Source organism: Sardina pilchardus, chromosome 13 (assembly GCF_963854185.1).
Source record: "Sardina pilchardus chromosome 13, fSarPil1.1, whole genome shotgun sequence".
Taxonomy (NCBI): domain Eukaryota; kingdom Metazoa; phylum Chordata; class Actinopteri; order Clupeiformes; family Clupeidae; genus Sardina; species Sardina pilchardus.
The window spans coordinates 14,663,188-14,683,753 of NC_085006.1; the positions used below are offsets into that span (position 1 = coordinate 14,663,188).

General features: G+C 43.4%; 1 protein-coding gene across 3 annotated transcripts in view; it reads left to right on the forward strand.

Annotated features, from left to right (window-relative positions):
- Window positions 1-20,566, forward strand: part of tyw1 (tRNA-yW synthesizing protein 1 homolog (S. cerevisiae)) — a 71,996-nt gene that overhangs the window by 7,944 nt on the left and 43,486 nt on the right. For 2 of the 3 annotated variants that reach the window (XM_062552255.1, XM_062552257.1), the window contains exons 7-10: window positions 135-254; window positions 10,507-10,639; window positions 16,185-16,237; window positions 16,356-16,474. In XM_062552255.1, coding sequence (XP_062408239.1) covers window positions 135-254; window positions 10,507-10,639; window positions 16,185-16,237; window positions 16,356-16,474 — 425 coding nt within the window. The remainder of the gene's footprint in view (window positions 1-134; window positions 255-10,506; window positions 10,640-16,184; window positions 16,238-16,355; window positions 16,475-20,566) is intronic. The other variant, XM_062552256.1, reaches the window with a different exon arrangement.

Below are 20,566 nucleotides of genomic sequence, written 5' to 3' on the forward strand. Positions count from 1 at the left end.
GTGTGTGTGTGTGTGTGCGCGCGTGTGTGCGTGCGCGTGTGTGTGTGTTTGCATGCGCGTATGTATGCGAGTGTGAGTAAATGGAGGTCATGGCAGGTAACAGAGTGGCTGAGTGTGCTGTGTTTGCCTCCCAGGAGGAGCTGGTGGAGTCCAGCAGCGACGCGGAGAGCAGTGGCGAGGAGGAGCCGGGCCACGGGTCCGTCATCGATATGGAGGACCTGGGGAACGTCATGAACCGCATCAAGAAAGTCAAGGTGACATGCTAGCTAGCTTTGCTTTGCTTTTCCTTTTTTTTTTTTAAAGGTGCTTATGTGGCTTCAAAGTGCCTTTATGGAGATTCCTTGCCATACAGAAGTAAGAATGTCCCCCAAGAACGTGACTGATGCAAGGATTTCACTGGGACACTGCTACAAGCATGATGCGGCAAAGATTTCCTGGATGCGCCATCAAGTCCATAATTGTCCAATGCGAAAATCTCAAAGGCTGTTATCCTGCTTATGTCACCACACACAAAGCTCATCTGTTTCTATTAAAGTGAACATTTTGGTGCCACAGTCTAATAGAGCCGTTGCCTCACACACCAATCAGCTATTTTAGTAACCTCTGTTCTAAGTGAGTGATTGATTTGGAATGGTGATTCAAACTTTTGACTGGATCCATGTGCCGGGGTGTGTATGAAAAGTTTGAACGGTGTATTGTAACATTTGTCAGATTGCATCCTGCGTCCTTTAATGACGGATGTTGAAGTGTGTGAGCTCAGCCGGTGTGGCTCTGACCTTTTAGAGCCAAAGTTTTGAATGAGAGCTGAATGAGGCGCTGTGTGGAGCAGGACCTCTGGCAGGCTCCGAGACGAGCAGGGTGGGACTGGAAGATGATCACCAACGCCCTACTCACGGATCTGTGCCATAAAGATATGCTGTAAACTGCATTTGTTGACCTAGAAAAAAAGTGTAACCTCCCCCCAATATGGTTTGCCAGATTGCATTGCTCTATAAGGGGTTCTTTAAAATGCGTTCGTTGCTACCAATGCATTTTAAGAGTGAGCCTTGACATAATTCTGGCGCCCTCCTTTACTCTGCCGTCGACAGCCAAACAACTGGTGTAAATGTGTTAAACTGTGAACGCTTACAACTTAAAAAACCTTTGTGTGTATCAACTCCCATGGTTGCGGAGTCTTGTCAAGTTCAGGTTTTGATTTGAATGTGTCCGTTTGCAATAAAGCCAATATACAGTCCAAATGTTTGACTTTTGCAAGTGTTGACTTTGCCTGGCTGTTCAGTTGTCTGTTCTGTGGTCATGTGCACTGCATAGGAAATAGGGCTGGATATCTGCATACTACACCATCCCTTGGTTGTCGGTGACTTAAAGAAGTTGGTGTGCTCAGTTTCCACAGGGTTAAGCCTATTAGATTGTACTGATTGGGGTATTGATGAAGAGGACACCTCACGTAGCCTGATCTAAGAGTCTCATTTGCACTGGCTGATAAAGTGTAATTGTGATTCAAACGTATACAGGGCTATCAGTCAGTCACTGAACTTTCTCAGGCATTTGGACACTTTGAATATTAGCTCTTTTGGCCTCATCTGCAGTCGGCCCCGGAGATATAGGCTGCATAATGTACCGTGATAATCACTCCATCTGCATTACTTGGAATTAATTAAGGTCACAAGGGAATGAGTTTTCAGATTGAGGCCCATTAACCAAGAGGGGGAAATTATACATCAAAGGTCCCTGATCCCTGTGGGGACACACAAAGAAAAAGCAGCCGCCTGATATTTAGTTCATTTTAGAAACTATTTTGTGCCTGAGCTGACCTGGGGACATTGCCTGCTTACCGAATGGTGTCCACACACTGCTCTCACTTTATGGTTATTATCTGTTTGGTCTATAGTCTGTGTGTAGCTCCCCACTTTTGTCTGCAGGGGGCAGTAGAGGCACAGTTTAAAAACGGAGCAGATAACAGCCTTTGAGAGTTCAATGTGGTTTAGTTTGCTGTTTATGTTCCTTCACATCACACCCAGAGGAATTAGGCTCTTTTGAACTGGCCTGTCATCTCGTCTTGTCAGAGCAGGAATGTGACATTTCTCCCTTTTCAGGTACAGAGGGGATGTTGTGCTCAGACGTAGCAGAAGGCAAGGAGGGTTTATGTCCCTTTTCCTGCTCCTTAATTATGTCCTATAAGTAGAGCAGGAGCAGGATGGATTTTATTTATCCATCTGTGGCATTAAACAAGCCACACACCAGTCCTGTTTCAGTCTAAACTCTTGCCTCTAGCAGGGCATGTGTATGCATGGGGGTATGTATGGTGCGTATTGTGATGCCCCTGTCTTCTTCTCCGCATCCCACCAGCAAACCTGTGACCAAGCGAATGTAGCGTAAAGTCTACACTGACAGACACTGCACTCTACCAGGGGATCCATTTTCTGCCATCATTTCTTCACTATGATGTGACGTTCGTGGCATTTAAATGCATTGTAAGCATTCCTCATCAGACATGTACAGTACCAGTGTGACTTGTGTGTGCCTGTGATTTTGCTACAGTGGATCTCTTTGTCTCTTAGATTTGCCAACCTGACCTCCTTTTCCTTTCAAATCCCAGTGCCATGGTCTCGTCAGGGCTGTAGCTTGGATTCAGGGACAGCATGTGTGGCAGAAGCTGGCGCAGTGCCCGGAGGGGTGGGTGAGGTGTTTTCTGTAGAGGTGGAGGTGGCGGTGATGGCTCACTATGCTGCGCTGCACTGAGCTGAGCTGAGCTGAGTGGGATGGGCAGCAGCCGGAGCGGCTCAGCCTTGCTGTGGCTGGGTGTCAGGCTGGATGTGTCAGCTGCCAGGCCAGCCAGCGTACCCCCAGCACCCCCTCTCTCTCCCGGCCTGTCTGCCCCAACACATTCCATCCTCTCCTCTCCTCTCCTCTCCCATCTCCTCTCCTCCTTTCTCTCTTCTACCTCTCCTCTCCTCTCCTCTTTTTTCCTCTCCTCTCCTCTCCTCTCCTCTCCTCTCCCACACTTCCATCTCTTCTTCCCTGCTCCCATCTCCCCTCCTCTCCTCCTTTCTCTCTTATACTGCTCCTCTCCTCTCCCCTCTTCTCCCACGCTTCCATCTCCTCTTCCCTGCTCCAATCTCCTCTCCTCTCTTCCTTTCTCTCTTTTACCCCTCCCCTCTTCTCCTCTCCTCCTCTCCCACGCTTCTATCTCCTCTCCTCTCCTCCTTTCTCTCTTCTACCCCTCCCCTCTTCCCATCTCCTCTCCTCTCCTCTCCTCTGCACCATCGACTGCATCTCCGCTGTCACTCGCTCAGAGACTCAGGGGAGAGGGACGAAGTAGAGGCTGTTCTTGTTCTGTCCACTTCAGAGGCAAGTGGGAGTCGGTGGGGTGGGTGTGAGGGTGGGAGGAGGAGGAGGAGGTGGAGGTCATTACATCTTGCAGTGTACAGAAGTATTCTGAGAGGTGGATCTGGCGGTGGAGGGACAAGGCTGTGCCGCTTCAGACAACACCACCACCACCCACCCTCCCCCATTCTGTTAGTTTTTCCCTTTTGTCTGGACTTTAGTCAAGGGACAGTCTGTACTTCCAACAAAGACGCAGTGCCAATGCTGTATGAGCAAGAGTAGATTGTCATGCTGTTTCTTTTTCTCCCTCTTCATCTCACACTGTCTCTTTTTCCCTCTGTCACACACACACATACTGTACACACACACAGACACACAGACTCCCTCTCTTTCTCCCTCTGTTACACACACACACACACACATGTCCTCTCTTTCTCTCTCTCTCCATCTCTTTTTCTCTCTCTCTTTCCCCCTCTGTCTCACACATACGCACACAACACTCACACACACAAGTGCCCTCTCTCTTTCTCTCTCTCCCTCCCTCTGTCTCACACATACACACACAAACATCCTCTTTCTCTCTCTCTCTCCCTTTGACACACACACACACACACACACCCCTCTTCCTTTCCCTCTCTCCTCTGTGTGATCTCATTCAGAGTTTTTTTTTAATGACAGACCTGGGGAGGCAACCTTAATTAAAAGCCTAGAAGAAGCGAGGTGACGGAAAGAGGAAGGAAGGGAGGAAGGAATAAAATGTTTTTGTTTTTTTTTCTTTCCCAGGCAATACTCGAGAAACATCAAAACATCACATTGTTTCCCAGAGAGGGAAAAAGTACTCAAAATAAATCTCCTCTAGAGTACACAACCATGTTGTTTCGAGACTGTTTTTTTTTCTACACTGCGACAGGATAGAATCTGAATAAAATAAAATACAATAAAATAAAAAAAAACATTAAAAGATATCTGCTGAAATCAGAGGGTGTCTTGGGGCTCTCCTCGATCAGCATTCATGTGGCGTTCCACCCTACCAGTGGAGCGTGACTGCAGTGCCCAGGGTGAGGACACTGTGGGTCAGTCAGGTGATCCTTTAGCAGAGGACAATCAAGACGAGTGATTCCGCAATGCAGCCTGTCGAATCTCCCCCCGTCTGTTGAGGTGAAGAAGTTATGCCCTGAAGAGAGTCAAGGGTTGCCACCTTCTCTTCCATCATGTCCAAAGCTCTGTCAAAGACTGTTGTCGGATTGCCTTGCTTGTCAGGTAGACTGGTGGGCATGCAGGCACTGTGTTTGTGCTATGGAGGGTATGTTTGGTGCATGTTTGCGGAAAGCCAGATACAGGTGGCGATAGCTGAGGAGCACTGCCGGGTGATGTCGGGTGTGTGTGTGCGCGGCAGAATGAGCGAGATAAGCCCAGACAGCGGAGCGTTAACCCAGTCACCGAGATGCCTCGAGCAAGTTCTCAGATGTCGCTCCCTTTCCCTCCTGTCGGATGTAACGTTAAGTGCCGTCTTGCCCGTGTTTTCTCTGATTTAGGTTTTTTTCTTGTCACAGCTGAGTAGGTTGTAGTTGTCACTTCACCCCAGCCCTGCCCAATCCCCGCCTTTCCGATTTCTTCTGCCCTCTGCATATGGCTTCAGCCCCTTCAACCACCCCTCATTAGCTTTCGTGGCGGGTTTCTGCCTGTGACAACGTTTGGGACTGGATCGCTCGCTGGCTTCTGTCTCTGGTGATGTGGGCCAATGAGATGCTTGGCTGGAATGCATTAGAAAATGCGACAAGTGCCTTCGGAGTATTATCAAATCAAGACTTATCTAATCGCACCACTTGGCTGTAATCACTGTCTCTCTCGGCTGCCGAGTCAGTAAGTGAGAAAGAGAGAGAGAGAGAGAGATAGATAGAGAGAGACTGACAGTGGCTTCCTCATATCCACCACTAATGAGAAATTGACCGTTGATAATGGAGTGTCAGCCTGTGAGATGGCCTCAGGAAGAGCATCAGCAGAGTTTGTTTACATTGCAAATATGCAGTTAACACAGAAGGGAATGCAGGTAGTACATGCTGCTCGGTGCTCCCTCAACTACAACACCACAACAGCTGGTCCAGGCCCGTACTCTGGAGCGACTCTACAGCTGTTCAGCGCTCAGCAATGCCCCTCTCCTTCTCAGTTACACTCAGGCCTGGGGAAGAACCCACCAGAACCCACGCCGCCCGCCTCCACCAGAAGCTTGTCTGTCTGTTCCTCTCCGAAGAAGCGCAGGAGCTGTGTGACCTGCTCGAGGCTGCTCCTCCATCTGTGAAGTCTGTTGTAGTATCGAGGCCATCTTCCGCCATCAGGGCTTGTACTTTAGCACTTCAGTCTTATTTTTAAGCCCATACTGTTGACGTGCCATCTGATGAGCATTATTGGTCTCCCAGTCCAGGGGAGCTTGGGGCGCGACACAACTACTGTCCCTTGATATGAAGAGAGAGAGCGGACGAGGCAGAGTTCAGGTGTTGCGCACTGGCATTCCTTTTATTAGTTAAGAATATATTAGTAATCCGAATCCAGCAAGGTTCAGACAGTTTCAACATTTGATCCACTAACACACATTCCTCAATACGTTTTTTGCCTTTGGTCATGTTGCAAAGTCATGATCACACATTAAAGCATCAACATATTTGACAATATGACATGGTGAGAATATGCACAACATTCAGCAAGCAATTCATCCACTTAACATCACTAAAAAGCCATTGGCCACATGGTTAATGGGGCAACAAAGATTTGCTTGAATTAACATTTGCTTTAATTAATAAAATTCACATCAAAAGCACTTAACACATTAACCACAAATCTACAATGCACAACCTTAGATGGAAACATTAAGATGAAAATTAAACATACCTTGATATAAAGAGAAAGAATGGACAGGCGGAGATCTGAAACCAGTCAATTCAACTTTTAACTCCATAAAAAGCTCCAAGTCAAAAGATATATAGACTCAATATTCTTAAAGAGGCATGCTGCTACACTCACAGCTCCGATCACTAAAATAATGAATGCCACCTTTAATGAGGGACATTTTCCTAAAGACTAGAAGTCAGCTGTTGTACCCATTCACAAATCAGAAGACACAACCAATGTGAATAACTGGCCTATCAGTATTTTACAGATTATCTCTAAAATTGCTGAGAAATGTGCCGTAGGGCAGCTAACCATGCATTTAACAGTAGAGCTTATTCGCTGCTCCCAATGCAATTTGGTTTCCAAGCTAAGCATTCCACAGAGACCACAAACTGCTACTTTGTGAAAAAGATCAAATTAAAAATGGATATAGGAGGCTTTTTTGGAGCTGTGTTTTTAGACCTCAAGAAGGCATTTGATACTGTTAATCATCAAATATCCCTACTGAGCAATGAACTGGGTGTACCCCAGGGATCCATCCTGGGACCTATTCTCTTCAGTTTATACATTAATGATCTACACTCATGCACAGGGTTTGAGATACAGATGTACTGTATGATGATGACAGTCATCTATGTCAATGCTGAAACAAAAGCACAAGCAGCTGCAAAACTTACATCTCAATGTCAAAAAGACATTTATTTATTTATTTATTTATTTTTAACAAAACACACAATATCTGACTGTGATCCCAAAGTCTATATATCTGGAGCAATATACAGTATACATTAATTTAGTCTCACATATTAAATATCTTATTATTATTCTTATTCTTGACTTCAATCTAACTTTCAAAAAACAAGTGAAAACGGTTATGCAGACTACTAAATATAATCTAGCACATTTTAGATATATAAGAAACTGTCTGACAACAACAGTAGCAAAACTGTACATGAATGTCATGATCATCCCCCCACCTAACATGCTGCATGACAAGCTGGGCCCAGTCAAAGATGTCAACACTAAAGCCTATTCTCACACTTTACATGTACACTCGCAAGGTATTTGACAGAAAGACCAAGTCTTATGATCACTGCAGTATTCTTGATAAGTATAAGTAAGTATATCCTTTGCTGGGAAAACATTATAAATATACTCTGACTGCCTAGAATACTTGATTCTAAAAATTCTAAAGGGCAAGGCTCCACCACTACTTTGTGCTTTCATGAGGCATAACAACTCCAGTAGAGCTACAAGATCTGCCCTAAGAGGGGACTGTGTAGTCCCTCTTAGGACCAGTGCTTTTAGTCACCTACTGTATGCTTCTCTGTAACAGCTTCTCATTATGAAACACTCTATCCAAATCGGATAAAAAGCTGTACTTCCCACCACACTTTCCCACACCAGTCTAACATGTGAACACGTTTAGCTCTACATCTGTACTATATCACACCATGTATTCTGCCCGTTACTTGGAGTGCCTGTTGATGCTTTTTGTTGGACCTGTGAGGTTTTTTTTTAACGTTCTTGCTTGTGTTCTTCCTTGTGTACTGTATGTGCTTTTGTTTTTATCTACAGTGCCTGTAGAAAGTTATCATACCCTTTTGAAATAGTTACTTTTTTTGTCTTACAGCCTGAAATCAAAACCCATTTTAAAAAAAATCTTTTCCAGTTTTATTTAAAAATGTAGCTGTACAACATCAAAATAATGAAAAAAAAGTCAACAGTTCTGAAAATTAATAAAAAATTAAAAACAGGGTATGGTGTGTTTTGGGTGTGTTTGGGTGTGTATACTGTGTTTGGTTAGCGCCTGGAGCTCAGTCCAAAAACTTCAATCTTAGTCTCCAAAAAGTTCGATCTTAGTCTCATCTGACCATATAAGCTTTTTCCACATGGTAGCAGAATATTCCAGATGTGTTTTTGCACTGAACTCCAAGCGCAATGTTTGGCGAAAACCAACACAGTACACCACCCAAAACACACCATACCTAGTGTGAAGCATGGTGGGGGCAACTTTATGTTGTGGGGATGTTTCTTTTCAGCGGGAACTGGGCAATTGGTCAGGATAGAAGGGAAAATGGATGCTGCCAAGTACACCCACATTCTTAAGGAAAACCTGCGTCCCTCTCCTAGACAGCTGAGGATGGGGAGGTCATTCGCCTTCCAACACGACAATAATCCTAAACATACTGCCAAAAGAACAAAGCAGTGGCTTAAGGATAGGATGGTGAATATCCTTGAGTGGCAAAGTCAGAGCCCTGACTTAAATCCTATAGAAAATATGTGGATTGACTTGAAGATAGCAGTCCATCGCCATTCCCTACAGAATTTGACTAAATGTTAACATTTCTGTACGGAAAATTGGGCAAATATTCCCCTATCTAGGTGTGCAAAGCTATAATAGAGACATATCCAAACAGATTGATGGCTGTAATGAAAGCAAAAGGGAGCTTTACAAAGTATTAAGTCAGGGGTATGATGACTTTTCCAACCCTGTTATTCTAGTTTTTCATTTTTTATTAATTTTCAGAACTGTTTACTTTTTTTTCATTATTTTGATGTTGTACAGCTAAATTTGTTAATAAAACTGGAAAAGATTTTTTTAAAAATGGGTTTTGATTTCAGGCTGTAAGACAAAAAAAAGTAACTATTTCAAAAGGGTATGATGACTTTCTATGGGCACTGTACATGGCTGATGGCCTGTCTTGTGTTGTGTGTTGTCTGTGTTGCTGTTGTCTCCTTCAGGTTGTTTTGCTTCTTTGTTTAGTGCTTTTATGTGCTTTTGTAAAATATATTTCATTGTTGACTTGACATCTGGGAACAACTGGCCAAGTCAATTGATGGCTCTCATAACATCTGGCCAACGGAACTACAGTTAAAAATTAGCCGGCTAGCTAACACTGGCTCTTTACAGAAATGTTAATGAATGTGTGTTGTCCTTATAAATAAATAGTTAAATCAATCAATAAATCAAATTATTTTGAATCCCCAGCAAAAATCTAAATGGAAAATAACTGCTATACTCTTTTTCCAGACTGCTGTCCATGCATACCCTGTATATTGTGATTGAGTTTTGTTTATAGTTTGTTGCAAAGATGCACATTTGTTATATTAGTAGTTAATTTAGCATTGCACACTTGTTTTTGAAAGGTTCTTGCTCGAGGATGTGCTGTTTGTGGAGTTTGCGTGCCCGTTGAGGGTTCTAGGTGTTGTCAATGTTGGAGACGACTTTTTTCCCCTTGATAAGCCCTGATGTGCCTAGTGCCATCACTGAGCTTTGAGGGCTCCCCTTTACACGGAAATAAACCTGTTTTTATTTCAGCAGTGCCCCGTCTTAGTTGTGCTGATGTTGTTGCACCTAATGGGGTGGAAATCTTGAGGGTGAGTAAATTTGTTCAGGGGACATTTTCTGCTGTCGTTAAATTTAGTGGTTCATTAGGTGGTGCATGGACCTGGAATTAGGTTTAAAAAAAAAAGGCAAGAAAAGACAAAACCTGTCGCAGTGGCTCAGTAGCTCAGTAGCTCATTTCGATTTCAGATTTGATTTCATCTCATCTCCTCCTTTTCCCACTGTGCTTCTTGGTGCCGGTGAGCAATCACATTGTACTCTGAAGAGGCATTAAGGTCTCATTTCTGCTCCATTTGCAGACAGCTCAGAATAGAGCTGGACGTGTTTGTAGTGGGACTTGTTACCGAATTACCGAATGATGGTGGTCAGCTAGGTCAGGCTGAGATCTTGGATCCCCCCCGCTAATGAAACGTTTCGGGGGAGACTTTTTATGTCTGCCTGATCAAAATTGTAATGCGTTCACTCTGTGACAGTTGACTGTGTAACTGAGACTTTAATTACTGTAATGTTAATTGCTGTAATGTGAATGAAAGAGAGTGGTTCTCCACCGAAGCATATCCATGGTGACAAAGCTGTTGAGGATGAGCGCTGTGTGTGCCACCACAACATGGAATGAGCAACACTATTTTGTGCAGTAAGCCGCCCATCAGTGATGATGCGACTGCTCTGCCTTTAGCCTGATTAACACGTGGCTTGTCAGTTAATTTTCTCGAAATTAAACGGCATTAGCCTAGCTAAATGGCAATCACGCTTTGTCAGATTAAGCTGTGCATCTGAAATGTAATCGTCTCTAAACTGTGAATGGGTGGCTGTGTCGGCGAGGGGCAACAACTTTTGTGAATAGACGGAGTGAGTTTGGAGAAGTTTCGTCTCCTTGCTCTGAAGGTGTAGCTAGAGAGCGGCTCTGGTTCACGGTGCTGATTTCTGAGCTTTTGTGTCTGCAGAAGAACGAGGATGGGGAGGAGAGGCAGAAGGTCAAGCTGTCCAAGATGAGTAATGGGAAGATCCCCGTGGTGGAGGAGGAGGAGAGGAGGGAGATGATCACACCTGCGCTCCGAGACGCGCTCACCAAACAAGGTGAGACCAACCCCTCTGCGTGCATGCTCTCCACTGCACAGTGCAGTCGTCATCATTTCTCCCTCATCTGTGTCTGTCTGTCTGTCTGTCTGTCTGTCTGTCTGTCTGTCTGTCTCACTCTTTCTCTGAGTCTCTGTCACACTGCTGTTCAGAGAATTTTTTTTTTTTACTCTGGACGTGACCTCTAATGGTATCATTGATGCTGTTGATCCCTTTTTATGGGTTTCTTGGCACAAATCCACAAACATCCATTTGGCGGCATTGATTAACTAGTGGGTGCCCTGACTTGCCCTCTGTTTTATGTCGGGCATATTTTTGGAGTTCAGCTTTTGTTGCTAGTGCTTTGCGCTACTGCACTCTGTGATCCTCACACATGTCACATTGGATGGTGATGGAGACCAAATTTATGGATCAAATAAAACGTGAGAGGCTGCAACAAATTTTATACCAGGGACGTGAATATATCTTGGGCCGACGGAATTTGTTCACGCTTCAGCTAAAATGTGATGTATAGGGCGGCTTTTGCAAACGATCTGAAATGTATAATTTCACATTTTGTTGAAATGTGCCATTTTCTGCATGAATGGCATCAATTTCTTCCCATCCCGACACATTCACTCAACTCTGACGTTGTTAATTTTCAAGTACTGCCATCTTGTTAAATGACTCGTGTGGTCATAATGATGTGTTCTTTGTCAAAGAGAGAGACCACAGACGAGAGAGTCATGAGCCCAATATCTATATATTGTTATTGCTGATCACTTTCTCCACTGTTGTTTTTTGTTTTTCATAAATGCATAAATACATGTTCCTGGGTGTTTTGATGTGGTTGCCGTGCGGCACGTGTTGCTGGGTGCTGTCCCTGCAGGCGGAGCGTGGAGCTGCTGTTTGGTGGGACTGCAACCTAACAGACCCTAATGATACAGCGCAGCCCAATTAGCCTCCTCTCCTGTGGCCCCATCTCCCCTGAGCTCCTCACCGCTCCGCTTTTATCAGAGCTCACCGCTCCCTGCAGACACACACACACACACACACACAGTCTTTTTCTCATGCATGCACCACACACACACACACACACACACTCACACACACTCACACACACACACACACACACCCACACACACACACTCTCTCTCTCTCTCTCTTACACACACACACACACACAGTCTTTTTCTCATGCACACACCACACACACACACACACACACACACACACACACACACACACACACACTCTTTCTCACAGTCTCTCTCTCTGCCTACAGGAAAGTGATGATAAGCAGTTTGAAGCTTCTTCTCTCTTCCCATGCTCAGTCTTCCACGGTCCTCCTCCTCTCTTCCTCTTTCTCTCTTTCTCTCTCTCTCTCTCTCCCTCTTTCGATTTCTCGCCCTCCCTTCCATCTTCTCTTCCCCTTTGCTATTTCCGTTTGCTTTCCTTTTCTTTTCCGCCCCTCTCATCTTCTTCTTCTCTTTCCTCTTCCCTTGCAACTCTACATTCACACTCTAATGAGCTCAGTCGGGGGGGGGGGGGGGGGGGCGGTGAAAAGGAGACACTGCGCTCAGCCGGTGTATTGCTCTGATGTGTCTCCTAATGTCTGCCTGCTGTCTGAGTCCATTCATTCCGATGTTCATTCTTTAGTTTGTTCATTCAGGTTTCTAAACAGCAGTTTGTGCTGACCAAGCAGAAAAAAAAAAAAAGCTCACAGCTCGAGGGAGATCTGCCTGACTTTGAAAAAGTGACCGCACTGTCGACTTCAGTTTCACTCACTCACCCTCACGCACACAGTCACACGCACATACTCTGGCCTCCTATTCAGGTTACTGAGTTAATTAACGTATTATCTCACTAAATTACTCCCATGCATCTGCCTTAATGCAAGCCAGGAGTTAACAGATAAACAAAGAAAGAAAGGGATACTTGGGTAGGATGTAGCAATCTGGTACCTTAGGATTGCTTTTCCTGTCAAGTCTAGAGAACATCTTTATCAAGTGAACACAGTACACTGAGACAAATTAGAATTTTATAGAGGCAACAAGCTCCCTCTTTTCTCCCACTAAAAAAAAACATAACAAATGAAGCTTAATGAGTGTAGAAATGTCATTAATAAGATGAAGACGGTGCATTCTTTTGCCAGTTGCTGTTAATTATTAATTGAGGTTAGTTATTGAACTAGATGCGTGTTGCGTGTATGTGTACTGTATGGGGAAACAGAAGTGATGAGAATGAGAGAGCCAGTGAAGAAGAAAGATAAAAGACCTGTTTGCTCAGCATCCGGAGGGAAGAATTAGGTTATTAATGTCAGCCTCGCAAATGGATGTGAGGGTGTCTTCAGAGGGGCTGTTGCAGGGTGTTGCATAATTGATGAACATTGTAGACCTTGTCTGATCAGGCCCGCATGTGTTCCAGAGGGGTTGCTGTGCGGATGTACTCTGGAAACGGAGTTGTAACTTTAGCAGGCCTAAACACTTGGGCAGTGACTTTTTTTTTATAGAACCCTATTAACAAGGGTGGCCGGGTCGTGAACTGGCTGCAAGCATGGTGGCAATCCCGAGTTTTATGGCTTTTACTGGCTGGCTGTGCGCGTGCAATAACATGACATCAGTCCGAAGCTCTGCATGAATAAATCTCCTTCTTGAAAACAGTATTTGGTCAGGCCGTGTGCTACTGAAGGGGGAAAAAAACCTGTTGGAGCTCCCAGACGGAGATGAGAGAAGCTCTCTCTTTTTACCCCCTCTTAAGCACTTGCCCCCATTGGCACTGCCAACGCATCCCTCTTTCAGAAGATCAGATCATGCGCTGCTTACCGTACGTGCCAACCAAGTGATTATCTTATGCTGCATCCCATGCCTGCCTTCCGCTGCCATGCCACTAGCTTTGGCAAGGGCACGGGCCCCATACTTACTGAACGTGGACCTTACCTGTCATGACTACCAAATGTCATGTTAAATGAATGTAGGCTAGCCATTCATCCTGTCAAAACACACTCTTAGCTCGTTTAGCCATTATTATAGTGCATTTTATGAACTTGTGGGTGTATGCCCAGATTGAAATATCCAAGTGCAGTTGGAAAGGGACCTGCCATACATTGAAAGCAGACTTGCATTCCTCTGCCGTGGCAGTCCATTGCAGCCTGGCAACGATGAATTGGTTCCATTTGGACTCAGATTTCCCTGGGGAGTGCCAAATAATCACAAATGGAAAATTGTCACTGAATGTGCTTGTGCCCTTCTAGAAAAAGTCTGAGTTGCTCAAACATGGAGGCACACACAAATATCCATTCCATGCACACTGCGTGTGAGCAAACTCTACTGTAATTCTGTTTCATTACATTGACCATCATTTCTGTGTCCTTCACCCCCAAATAGCAAAGGTTGACCAGCTGTTCCAGAGCCAGACAAAAACAATTCTACATGTTGTAGCTTGGTGCTCTTTGAACAAGCAAATTATGCAATGCCCACATAAACAGCATTTGCAATTCAGAATAGTCCTTTGTTCGTATACTTTATGCCTTCAGTCTTCGTGTTTGAGCCTTGCTGCGTAGAGCCTGATTTAGCTCTACAGGGAGAGAGGACAGAAAGAGAGAGAGAGAGAGAGAAAGAGAGAGAAGCGTAGAAGAAGGGAGGGATCGGTAGCTACCTTTCCCTCCCGATCTTGCCCTGTGCATTTCTAGGCAAACATAAAAGACGGCGTGGGCCGTTTGATGTGGAGTTTTCCTAATGAACACGGTCGGGGGGAGGGGTGGAGGTGGTGGAGGTGGGACTGGGACTCTCGAATATTTCGGCTTCCTGATGCGTGCGCTTCACACGCGTGGAGCCCCTCTCCCCTGTGCTCCCCCTCTCCCACCCCCCCACCCCCCCCACTCCAAAAAAAGTCTGGCACCAAGATGAAGGGGAGAAAAAGATCTCTGCTCAGCACTCCCTCTCCTGGGGTTTGTGTGTGAGTGTGTGTGTGTGTTTGTTGTGATTGCGTTTGGGAGAGAGAGAGAGGGGGGGGGGGGGATTTGTGTGTGTGTGCACTGAGAGCTGTTTGTCTGTGGGAGAAGTTATCTTCAATCATACGTTCACCTCTGGTCCCTCTACTTTCCCAGCACAGCTGGGCCGAGTCATTTAGCCACAAATTGAACCAGTGCTCGGGCACCGCGGTGGTGCTGCCTCTGTTTGAGCCCCTCATTGAAAGTGATCAGCCGTGCTGTTGCAGTGCTCTGTTCTCTCTTTTGTGTGTGTGTGTGTGTGTGTGTGAGGATGTGTGTGTGTGGGTGTGTGTGTGTGTGAGGATGTGTGTGAGGATGTGTGTGTGTGTGTGTGCGTGTGTGTGTGTGTGTGTGCGTGTGTGTGTGTGTGTGTGTGTGTGTGTGTGTGTGTGTGTGTGTGTGTGTGAGGGTGTGAGGGTGTGTGTGTGTGAGGTAAATGATAAATTGGGCCCGAATTCCCCAGTGAGCTCTCAGTGTTTCTGTGTGAACAGCCATTTGTAGGAAATAGGCTTAAAGTCAAAGTGCTTAGAAATAACAAGGAAAGGAGAAGAAAACCAGGAGCAGGGCTCTTTGACTCGACAAAATCTCGAACAGCTCCCCAAGGTCGAGTAAAAATGAAGAATGTGACATGCTGTATGATTGCAAAATACAGCATAACTTTTGGGTGTGCTTTTATGCCTTTAAGATAGGACACAAAGAGAGAGACACAGGAAGCGAGTGGAAGAGAGAGATGGGAAATGACTTGGGTCGGTCTCGAACCTACAGTAGGTCCCCGTGGGAGTGTGGACCCAATTGTGGTATGGATGCTGTAGCCAGTTGGGCCACAGAACCCCAGGCTTAGAGTTCAAAGAGTAGTGAAGGTTGTCCAGCTGCTCGTGACCCTGTCGAGGTATCTGTCCCAGTGCTGGGCAGTGGTAGATGAAGGGATGCTGTCGGGGGTAACCAGATCCTGGATCCAGTTATTCTGTTTGATGAGCAGGCATGGGAGGTGTTGTTGTTGGACACAGACGAAAGCCACAAGGAACAAAAGAACAAATCTGTTTGGCAAACCCCCCAGATCAGATACAGAGTTACTCTTCAGAATGTAGGGAACGTAGTGAAGAACTCCAGCAGAAGAGATGCTCTGAAATGAACCCTGGCTTGTATTGATGCTGAAGTGGCTTTGTTGAACTCACCTGTTCACCTGTGTGTTGTAGCCTAATCTGCTGGCTTGTTTGAATCAATGTTGTCTGATTGATTCCGTGGGGGTCTCCTACCTCCACTCCAGAGAGGGCACTTATAAAGTTGATCAGTGGTTTCCTCCGGATGGCATGGCAATGGAACACCTTCCTGGCACATCACACTTTTGTGTTTGGAAATTTCTTCTGCGTTCCTTTGTAGATTTGAACTTCCTGGAAAAATGTTCCCTGAATACAGTAGCTATCGCTATGGCTTTATATATATCGCTATGGTCTTGTCTGTCACTGTGGCAGGGTCTCTCAGTCGTCTGGAGTCAGAGTAACAAACAGGCCAGGAGCCTTTGATCTGTTTGTCAGCACTGTCACTCATGCTTGTTTCATTTGCTCTTCTATCCAGGCTACAAACTCATCGGGAGCCATTCTGGAGTGAAGCTATGTCGCTGGACTAAGGTGAGTCTACACTTTTTCAATCTGTTGTATACCCTACTATGCCCTAGTTTCTTTGAGAAGTTATTTACCTGAGGTACATTTTGTCCCTTGAATGCTTTCTCGCTTTTCTGTCTGGCAGTCGATGCTACGTGGGAGAGGCGGCTGCTACAAACACACTTTTTACGGCATCGAGTCCCATCGGTGCATGGAGGCCACCCCCAGTCTCGCCTGTGCCAATAAATGTGTCTTCTGCTGGAGGTGAGAGGAAATGATTCACTAGTTGGTCACAATTCAATGACACATTACATTGCCTCTGTTTTAGTGTTGCTACGCCACTGAGTTGAGAGTACAGTAGTAATGGCGTATACAACATTGAATTTATTGCGGTGGGTCAGTATTGAGGAAAGGTTTATAGATGTACAGGGAGTCAATCTTGGTTTTCAGATGCTTTCTGTGCAAGACTCTAAGAGTGAAGTTTAACTCGAAGTATATATCATAAAATGCCATCAAGAATGCCATTTCAGTGACAAATCAACAAATGCAAGTGTTGATTACAGTATGTATTTATACAGTCTTCTAATCAAATGTGATTTATTATAGTGCATGAAAATGCACTATATTGTTCTTCCTAGGTTTCTTATTATAGTGCATGAAAATGCACTATATTGTTCTTCCTAGGTTTCTTATTATTACAGTGCATGAAAATGCACTGTACTGTTCTTCCTAGGCTTCTTATTACAGTGCATGAAAATGCACTGTACTGTTCTTCCTAGTCTTCAACTTCTTCATCTTCTTCTTATTATTCTTCTTCTAACGCACGCAATTCAGCTTGAACCGTTTAACGTAGAAACTTCATTCAAACTGTGTTACGTAGATCTTACTTACGCGATGTGGGCAATGTATATATCAACTTTGTAACTTTTATACTTTTTAAACTATTAGTTAAAAACTATTATAATTTCCCCCATAGACTTAACATTGCTCATTATGACATCACGGCAGCAATTAGAATCTTACGCCAGGTGGCCGGCCACCTGGGCACCAACTGTCATTTTCTCAGGCTTTAAGCATACAATCTCTCTGAAGACTACATATCCTGTAAACTGTTTCCTCTGTCCACAACTGTTTCAAAATAAAAGTCCTCACTGTAATAATACACTATTAAATCATTTAACCATTGAAACTACTCAACTATTTAACTGTTCAACCATTCCAATTGTCAGTTATCATCAACTATGCCTCCTGTCAACTACATGAAACCTCCATGTACCTAGCAACCAACATAGCAACCATTAAAATTAAGCGTTTATGACTGTTTCCATAGCAACCAACATGATTATACTGCAGTTACTTCTTCATTCCTGATAGTGGCCACCATGGATACCCTATCAACAAATGTTTCAAAATAAAAGTCCTCACTAGCAAGTTAGCTAGTTAGCATGGTTAGCATAGTTAGCATTGTTAACATAGTTGGCATTTTTAGCATAACTGCAAAAAATCATCAACTAAGTTAGCTAATCAACCTGGTTAGCATTGTTAGCAAATTTAGCATTATTAGCATAGTTAGCATTTTTAGCATTACTGCTAGAAATCATCGGTTAAGTTAGCTAATCAACCTGGTTAGCATTGTTAGTAAAGTTAGCATTGCTAGCATAATTAGCATTTTTAGCGTAACTGCTAGAAATCATTGGCTAAGTTAGCTAATCAACATTTTAACATGAATAGAAATCATTAGTTAAGTTAGAACTGGAATGTTTCATCTTTAAACTGTCTACCTTCACACTATCAACTCTCTGTAAACTATGCAACCACCATGTTTACCCTAGCTACACCTTAGTAACCATATCTACATTATCTATCTATTTTTGCATTTTCATGCACTGGTAATTCCTTGGAATTGCATTTCTAGTTATTATTCCACTACTTCTTCTAACGCTCGCAATTCAGCTTGAACCGTTTAACGTAGAAACTTGATTCAAACGTTGCTACGTAGGTCTTACTTAGGAGACCTGTGGAATATATTTTTCAACTTTGTAACTTTTATACTTTTTAAACTATAAATTAAAAACTATTAAAAATGTCCCCATAGACTTAACATTGCTCATTATGACATCACGGCAGCAATTAGAATGTTACGCCAGGTGGCCAGTCCAGGTGCAGCAGCTCTCTCTCTCTCTCTCAGGCTACATACACTGGCTCTCTTGAGACTACATTTTCTGTTCCCCTGTATCAACATAAGTCTTCCTAATTCCATCCAACTTTCTATCCATTCATCTTCTTCAAACCATTCACTCATCCACCCATTCTAAACAGTCTGCCTATCAACATCAATTAGACAATCTACATTAAACTTTTAAACAATCTACTCTGTCTCAGGCTTTAAGCACACACTATGGCTCTCTTAAGACTAGCCAGTTAAATTGATTACACCTGTATCTGTATCCACTACTCTCAGTAGAGAGCTTTGTCTCTCCATTCTACAAGAATATAAGGCACATTCCATCCAACTTTCTATCCATTCATCTTCTTCAGACCATTCACTCATCCACCCATTAAACTGTCTATCAACATCCATTAAACTCTCTGTCTATCAACATTAATTAGACTATCTACATTCAACTTTTAAATGATTTACTCTCTCAGGCTCTCTTAAGACTAGCCAGTTAAATTGATTACACCTGTATCAACTGTCAGTTTCTCTGGCTATAAGCATACAATCTCTCTGAAGACTACATATCCTGTTAACTGTTTCCTCTGTCCACAACTGTTTCAAAATAAAAGTCCTCACTGCAATACACCATTAAATCATTTAACCATTGAAACTACTCAACTATTTAACTGTTCAACCATTCCAACTGTCAGTTATCATCAACTATGCCTCCAGTCAACTACATGAAACCTCCATGTACCTAGCAACCAACATAGCAACCATTAAAATTAAGCATTTATGACCGATTCCATAGCAACCAACATGATTATACTGCAGTAACTTCTTGTTTCCTGATAGTGGCCACAATGTATACCCTTGCAACAAATGTTTAAAAATAAAAGTCCTCACCAGCTAGTTAGCATGGTTAGCATAGTTAGCATAGTTAACATTTTTAGCATAACTGCTAGAAATGATTGGCTAAGTTAGCTAATCAACCTGGTTAGCATGTTTAGCATAGTTAACATTTTTAGCATAACTGCAAAAAATCATCAACTAAGTTAGCTAATCAACCTGGTTAGCATTGTTAGCATTTTTTAACATTGTTAGCATAGTTAGCATTTTTAGCATTATTGCTAGAAATCATCAGTTAAGTTAGCTAATCAACCTGGTTAGCAATGTTAGTTTAAGTTAGCATTGTTACCATAGTTAGCATTGCTAGCATAGTTAGCAATTTTAGCATAACTGCTAGAAATCATTAGCTAAGTTAGCTAATCAACCTGCTTAGAACTGTGAGCATAGTTAGCATAGTTAACATTTTTACCATAACTGCATGAAATCAGTAGCTAAGTTAACCAATCAACTGGTTATCATTGTAACCATAGTTAACATTTTAACATGAATAGAAATCATTAGTTAAGTTAGAACTGGAATGTTTCAGCTTTAAACTGTCTACCTTCACACTATCAACTCTCTATGCAACCACCATGTTTACCCTAGCTACACCTTAGTAACCATATCTACATTATCTATATATTTTTGCATTTTCATGCACTGGTAATTCCTTGGAATTGCGTTTCTAGTTATAATTCTTTTTCTTCTAACGCTCGCAATTCAGCTTGAACCGTTTAACGTAGAAACTTGATTCAAACTTTGCTACGTAGGTCTTACTAAGGAGACCTGTGCAATATATTTTTCAACTTTGTAACTTTTATACTTTTTAAACTGTAAATTAAAAACTATTAAACATTTCCCCATAGACTTAACATTGCTCATTATGACATCACGGCAGCAATTAGAATGTTACGCCAGGTGGCCAGTCCAGGTGCAGCAGCTCTCTCTCTCTCTCAGGCTACATACACTGGCTCTCTTAAGACTAGCCAGTTAAATTGATTACACCTGTATCTGTATCCACTACTCTCAGTAGAGAGCTGTGTCTCTCCAGTCTACAAGAATATAAGGCACATTCCATCCAACTTTCTATCCATTCATCTTCTTCAGACCATTCACTCATCCACCCATTAAACTGTCTATCAACATCTATTAAACAATCTGCCTATCAACATCCATTAAACTCTCTGTCTATCAACATTAATTAGACTATCTACATTCAACTTTTAAATGATTTACTCTGTCTCAGGCTTTAAGCACACTCTCTCTTAAGACTAGCCAGTTAAATTGATTACACCTGTATCAACTACTCT